Source organism: Teleopsis dalmanni, chromosome 2 (genome assembly GCF_002237135.1).
Source record: "Teleopsis dalmanni isolate 2A chromosome 2, ASM223713v2, whole genome shotgun sequence".
Classification (NCBI taxonomy): domain Eukaryota; kingdom Metazoa; phylum Arthropoda; class Insecta; order Diptera; family Diopsidae; genus Teleopsis; species Teleopsis dalmanni.
Genome location: NC_051847.1, coordinates 88,179,472 through 88,187,602, shown reverse-complemented (window position 1 = coordinate 88,187,602; position 8,131 = coordinate 88,179,472). Strand labels below are relative to the sequence as shown.

The 8,131-nt window shown below is 30.2% G+C and overlaps 1 protein-coding gene across 1 annotated transcript in view; it reads left to right on the top strand.

Annotated features, from left to right (window-relative positions):
* The first annotated feature begins 29 nt into the window (after window positions 1-29).
* LOC119675007 overlaps window positions 30-8,131 on the top strand; it is a 112,169-nt gene continuing 104,067 nt past the window's right edge. The window contains exon 1 of the mRNA XM_038086168.1: window positions 30-33. Coding sequence (XP_037942096.1) covers window positions 30-33 — 4 coding nt within the window. The remainder of the gene's footprint in view (window positions 34-8,131) is intronic.

Here is an 8,131-nt window from a genome sequence, read left to right as displayed (position 1 = left end):
TCCATTGCAACACACGAGCACAACAGTTAATGGGTAAATAGACGCCTGAATACTTTTACTCGCACTGTTGTGTTGCCTCTGACCCAATTGCTCCACTCGTTGCGACTTTGAACTCATTCTTGGCACTTGCATGTCCTTTGACCACATCCGAGTGCTCCACTCATTACCAAGCAGCTTAACTATACATTTACTATTTATTTTGCTCTTGAATACTTTTCACTACTAAACTGCATTTTTCATGTTTTTCATGTTTTTCCGTTTTCTGTTTTTTGATTGCTACAAAGATGTATAATATATTATTAAGCTATGTTCTAAAAACTTGAGAAGTCCTTGAAATTGTACGGAGAAGTTTAAATTTAATAAAATATTAAAAAAAAAAAGTTTATTAGTTTACATTTGCACGATGGAAAAATATTGTAGATTTTATTTTAGCACGTAAAGGTTAATTATTTAAAAAAACTATTTATAAAAAAAATTAAAAAAAATAATTACGACCGCTGAGTAAAGCTAAAACTTTATTCAAATTTAAATAAAATATATTTAATACGCATACATTATACATATACATAAATGTACATATACATACATACATACAGATATATATACATATATATATATTTTTTTTGGGCAAATTGCGAAAAAGTGTTTAACGTTTTCCGTTTCCTGTTTATTACATAGGCTGCAAACAGATAGTGCACCACTTACGTAGGGTAAATAATTGAGTTTTCGCAATTTGCCCAATTTTAAAGGAAATAAGATACAAGTATTTTGGGAAAACGACTTTGAGCCAAACAGAATTGCACGGTATCCTTAATGGAATGAACTGGCTAAATTTATGCGTGTATCTTAATCAAGCGATAAAATATAGGCAACAAATTATAGATGAGATCTTTTAACCGCACTTATGTATGCACACCTACAATATATACTAATTATAACATCAAACTCACTACAAGATTAGAGGGATTAGCAGAGTAGGCAATCGCTAGGTAAAGCTGACGACATTAGTCATAGCTTTAGGTAAATAATGTATAAAGTATGGATAATGATTGTATGTTTTTAAATTATTCATAAAGAAGTAACTAACTAACTAACTATATATATATATATATATATATACAGTAATAGGTCTCAATTTAATTTTATATTAATTCGATATACTCCTATCATCAAACTATAGAACGACTTTGTTTGACTGCATACTAGTTATATACTACTAGTTTTATACTACTAGTTGTATACTACTACTTACATACTACTAGTTATCTACTACTAGTTACATACTACTAGTTACATACTACTAGTTATATACTACTACTTATATACTATTAGTTATATATTACTATTTATATACTACTAGTTATATACTACAGAGGTGTGTCCGGAAAGAAGTAGCAAGAGATTAAGGAATAAATCTCCGTTTTCATAATATACCTAAACTACTGATAATTCATTGCGAGCATAACAGTTTTATTATTATAGTAGTTAATAATATGGACCTCTTAAAACCCAATATTTCACGTTTTTATTACGTGAACAACAAAATATTTAACTACATTCTCCAATGGTAAAAGAATGAGCCTTTGAAGAAATGCTCTTTTATAATGGGAAAAGAGTCATACAAAAGATTGACCAATTCTTCTACAATCGGAACGGTTTTTGATCTTATGATCTACACTTTTAATCAAATTTCCTTTTTTAAGATTAAAACTTATTTCTCGGAAAAATTTTTTGAAATCTTTTTGTGGTATATACAGACTCAGGGGGTTTCAAGAATTTGCGTTTCAAACTAATTTTTAAATGGCCATATCTCGGATTTTGTAAATTTAAGATACCTAAGATTTTCTTGTATTCTAAAAATAATATAATGAACCCTTTGTATAAACATATAAGCATAAAGTTAATTAGCAATATAAACAATTAAACAGTTAAAGTTGTTTTTGTTTAGTTACTAATATAAACCATTCATTTCTTTGTTTTTTAAATATATATCGACTATCGACTATTTTAATATCTTTTTTATGGTTTATAATTATATTAATTAATTTTAAATTATAAAGATATAACTATATCAAAAATAAAATATAATTTATTTAATCTTTGATTTAGCAATAAATATTTATTGGAATCCTAAAGCTTTTAGAATAACATTATTCTTTTTTATGTTAAACAGTACGTTTTATATATAAGATCTAAATTTCTAATAAATAAAATTTTAGGAAAGGTACCGCACAAATATTATGTTTTTATTTCTTATTCATATCACTTTTAAAATCATTACCGAAATACCCTAAACTGTGCAGAATCACACTTAGACATCTAGAGACTAGATTTATTCGCTCTTATAATGTATGAAATAAACAAAACCGGTTTAGTGTTATCTTTAATGACTGCGATTAGCACAATAGACCACCTGAGTCGTAGAGTAATGTGTTCTTTACTTTATTAAAACATTTTTATTAATTTAATTAAAATTTTTGTACATAAAATAATTAATATATACTTCCATATTTAATAAAAAATTACTATGTTTTGATACATTCTGAAAGCAGCAGAATATACCATTGATTAAAAAAGTTTTTATAATATCAAACATCTGCTCAGCTGATTAAAAAAGTGCCACTGCAACTAATATCGGTAGAAAATATATATAAAAGAATAAAACTGAACACACGAACATTTTTAAAATCCCAAACAACACACCTTGACATTGAGTCATGCTAGGACTCATATTATAGAAAAATGATCACCTTTTATACAATTCGTGCTGTGCTAGAAGGATTTTTTTTAATTTTTTTGATTTTATCCAGCAGGTACAGGATAATAGGAATAAAAAGCAACAACAATACCCGACAGATGAAGAACTTCTTTATTTACTTCAGTCACATGCCAGATGTTGTGGAAACAATTATGCTTCTATGATTTTTCTAAGCAAATAACGCTTGTTTTCTTGGCCAGAATAGTACGTGTAAAGCAGAAGGAGCAGAACGCAAAGGTGCAGACATTGTTTTGTGAATTTAAAAATGAATTTTGGTACAATAAATCAAAGGAACAAATAAATAAAAGGCGAGTCCCATAGTGAATACAGTTGCTAAGGCAATCGCCATAGACACCGAGTTGAGCAGATGTCTGGAAACTCAGTGGAGGCAAAGTGCAAAGCAGGTTATGGTAACGCACTTTGAAAGTATCATAACATTTTTAGCACCACTACTTTGCGTATGTATGTTTGTGTGTACATATATGGTAACATTCTTAAGGATATAATTTTTTTCTTACTGGTATGTATATTCGCATAGTGCGTCTAGGGAAATTTATGTGACACAGCAACCGGAAAGAGCCCCAACATAAATGCTAACCACGAAAATTTCATGATTAATGTCTCCACTAAAAACGTGCGACAATAGAGAAAATATGTTCGCACATACATAAACCGTGGCAGTTGGCTGGGGCGACTGCGTCTACAATAGACGAAAAATGGGCAAAATTTTGAATTTACGACTACGCGTGGGTATTTTGTGCTGAAATTTATAAATTAATTCCAAAATCGGACAACAAAGGACAAACAATTAGCAAAGAGCACAAGTCACAGACTCTATAGTCATTTATTATGTAAATTTTATACAAAACAAACTCTTTTAAATCTATTTGTTCTGTCATTTCCCTACTCCCTACTCTCCATATCCCCTCGCACAATGTAGCAGCTGTGCCTGAACGTTGAACCACTTTTTCACTTTGATAAATTGATAATAAAATTTTTCTACTGCATATAAATTCCTCTTAAGTTTGATACATTTTTGCTTGTCATGTTGACAATTTTGGCATGAATTCCTAACCATTTAACAACAGTTGAAGGATGATATATTATATCAAACAAATATTTGTTGACAATGAGCAACAGCAATAAATACCATGAGATGCTACGGCCATGGATAAAAGATTATAAATGCGAAAATTATGTCTCAGTAATATTATGATTAAGTATTTTGTTTCAGAAATGAATTTTCTTAATCCGGGAAGTAAATAAAGTTTAAATAAACTTTACCAAATGCTGTGTGAATATTGTATCTTCAATTTTAAAGGCAAAGAGTTGAATAAAACAAAATTATATTAAAACTTTCTGAACCAAAATGTTTTCAATCCCACACAAAATTTTACTTAATTGAAACGAATATATGTGATTGAAAGTACAGCAGTAGATATGTGGAGTGGAAAAATAAACGAATCCTCATCAATTACTCAAGAAAGCCGTTTTGATTTCATATTCCATGTAATTGTCAGTAAAAGAATATGCATTAGAATGAGTGTTTGTTAAAAATATCACTGAGTGAACTCAAGAATGGGGTCCCCATTCTTTAACAGTTGCTTGGGTGTCTGCACTTCGAAAGCCAGTACAAATACACTACAGGAAATTCGAAAGGCAGGTCGAATCTGGCTTCATGTCGTGCTATAGTCTAGTGTCCCGTTAGGATGGATATTAACCTAGATACTTTCTATTTACTACTGTGTACTAAGTTGGATGTTCATTTGGAACATTTGGAATATAAGGACCATGAAGTATCCTCACAATTTCTATTTCACTGTCACAAAAAATGGTCGTGAATCAACTTTCGTTTGTGGTTTGCAGAAGCAGAGGTTAAATCAGCAGATTTTGTAGAAGAGGTGCCAAATTTAACTAGCATGTTTATTGGTATATGCGTATTATACCAACAGTCTTATTCCTGCCAACAGTCTGTAATTAATAATATCGTTATACTAAAGCATAGGGATCCGTGAATCAATCTTTGGCTAAACTCCAAGAACATCTCTCACTGCAATTCAAAGTATCAAATACATTTTGTTTGCACTGCAGTAGACCCTCGTTTATAGAACTCGTTAGTGATATTTTAGAGATATATTTCTTTATTTGTTATTATTATTTTTACTATTATTGTTATATTACTTATGATAATAATTTTATATATTGTTTATAAAAAATTTAACAAAATTAAATAATTACTTTTTTACATTAAAGTGAGACGAATTTTTCTATTGCGTTACAGGTCATTTGTTCCAACATATCACTTTGTGTGGAAAGAGTCAATAAATTGCATGAGTTCCTTTAAACCCACATATGCGTATTTATGTTTTTAGTAACCAAATAAGCTTGAAAACAGGGCATTATATTACAATAATGATCTTAATTCATATGATATAATGTTTAATTTCTAATTATTATAAAAATATAGAAACGAACAAAGAAATCTCAGGTCAGAGCCTGCGGATGGTTAATGCGAATTGATATTGCAAACCTGCAATGATTCGTCGGGCTTCATTAACGTTGGTAGCCATACAACGATATGCTACCTTCTGACAGGGTTTCTCATGCTAGGCAGGCCGGCTAATAAGCAACCAACTAAAACCTACCTGTGTGCGTCTGTTTTCCCCAAGGTAGGGACGGCACACAACGATGTCTGTTTTCTCCATGTTAGGGGCGGTCGAGTCCGAGTGTTTTTGTGCGTGGGTTGGCAGACTTATAAAGAAATCCCACAGGGAGAAGGTGTTTTAGATGGCAAATGTCAAATGAAAATTTTAAAGTTATGGTGCAGGGAGTCTGATCCCCTGCACCGGCGGTAGGTATCGATCGAGAGGGGCACCTGGCGTCCAGATCCTGTGACAACTATCAGCACGCGCCTTCCGAGCCTAACCTAACCTAACCTACTGTAAATCTGAAAGTTTTTATAAAACAAAGAAATCGATTATAATAAACTTTACTTCATTGAATGTAAGATCATTGAGTAACGCTTTAATTAAATGATGTTGTTTTAAATGTGAAAAAAAATGTAATTACCACCTTTTAATTAAATATATAGTTTTTTTTAATTATATTAAAAAACGATCATTTATAGTTGTTCCAAATACATAATTAAATTTATTTATCTGAGTTTTTTTTTATATTTTTAATGAAAGGTAGTTTGCATTGATACATGTACACACAATCAAAGTTCTTTAGAGATACATTGGCGAGATAAATGTATATACATATATTCATTTAAATTTACTTGTATATATGTATGTTTATGGATATCATATACAAAATTAATGTTTGTTTGAAGCTCTTAATATCTGCCATAATTTTAAAATTAATTCTGTAAATCAACCAAAAATAATTATGCGCGTTAAGAAATAAAGTGAAACTTTAATGTTTTTATTTAAGTAGATTTTTTTTTATCTGCGCCAAGTGTATGAAAAAGTCTTGGAAATAAAAAGCATTAAGTACTCATTGAACACTGCTAAAAAAGTTATGACTCAATTTGTAATAAATTCGTTTATGTGTGAATTATTGTTAATATTATTAATATTGTATTTTTGTGATTTTGTATTTTTGTATTTTGTATTTTGTATCGAAGTGGATCAAGGGCGCCGCACTAATGTTTGTGTGTACTTTCATTGAGATTCATTATTTTATATTTTATGTATTTTTTTCAATTGAATGATTACTTCAGTGAGGTAATGAGTACTTTTAAGGTGTTTACAATTTGCTTCTAATACGACGGGTGTAATTAAAATAATTAAAGGCTGTATTCGGTCAAAAAATGATTTACATTATTTGTGATTTTCACCAAAAAGTGAAACTTCAAGAGCAATTGCAAAACTTAATTAATATGTTATAAACTAGCGAAAACTATATTTAATACTACAATGTAATGTGTAAATAGAAAATTTTTAATTATAAGTTTTAATAGTCATGAAATTAGTTTCAAAATAATTGATTTGACTTTGTTTGCCCTAAGCAAAATGTATCGGAGATATTTAAATATAATTGCAGTTGCACCGTCGTGTTTGCATTTAATGTGCTCAATGCCTTCATGTGTAAAAGCGGTAACTCTTAAATTAATTTTTAAAAAAGCCTTTCTTCTAAGAGTTCATTTCATTTAACTGATAATCAAAATCTCGTGGCTTTCATAGTTCAATCAATTGAAGTAAAAATCACAGAAACTTAAGATATGTGCACAATGTCATAAGAGAAGTTGGATGCATAGCCATTAGTCAATTGGACCACAAATTGCATACCACATGTCACAGCAACTTATAAAATATGCGTACTGATAAATGGTGTTGTAAGCGTGACATTACTTTCACAACCTGTATATATTTGAGAATTAAAAACATTTTTAAAGTAATAATTATCGACATAATCATTTGGATTACCATCTGTGGTACAGGGATGGCCGATGGAAGGAATGGGGGTGAGAGTCTATGTTCAGGCCGAAGTACACGTAATTGAACTATGTCTAACAAAATATAAAGGGAAACTCACCACGGGAAAAATAATATGTATTTTCTTTGACAACAAATCAGCAAACCTAGCAATACGCTCATCTCGAGTGACTTCAGAACTGAGAATGCCTTTAACTTCTCAAAGATCTTGTTGAAAGAAACAGGGTCCACTTATTATGGATCCCAGGACACAGCGGATTTGAGGGAAATAAGAAAGCCTATGAACTAGCCAGAAAAGCGGTGACCTCATATTATATTGGGTTAAAACCATTTTGCGGTCGTTCATGGACCTATTTCAAACTTAAAATTAATATGTTTAATATTCGGAATATTTTATATAAAACGGATATCTATAATACTGGAATAATTTGATTATTTGCACAATTTATCTACATGCAGATATATAGACAATTTGAGCATTGTTAGTTATCCGGAATGTCAGAATAGCAGAAATATCTCTAATATTTAATAGGGTTAAGGGAATTGTAAGTCATTGTGGATCTTTTGTACATATAATCTTTATCGGATTTATTCCTATTGATTCTTATAGTATCGATGCGCTTATTGTACTCCCGAACAAACTCTACAAATGATTAATTGATCCAGGAGCTTGGCTTTCTTTGCTGTTACAGTTATATAAAGGTTCAAATCGTCTCTCTATATTATCAACATATGTGTGTGTGCCTCAAGCACGGATATAATGGATCTGTTTACAGTACTTAGAAATTTTAACGTTCAAGTCAAATTAAAAGCGATGGGTGTAAGAAGCGTCAGTTTGGAAAATTTTTAATTTGTTTAATGCAAGAAACCATTAAAACATTAATTGCAATTCTTAATGAATATATTATGTATAAATATAAAACATTAATATAGA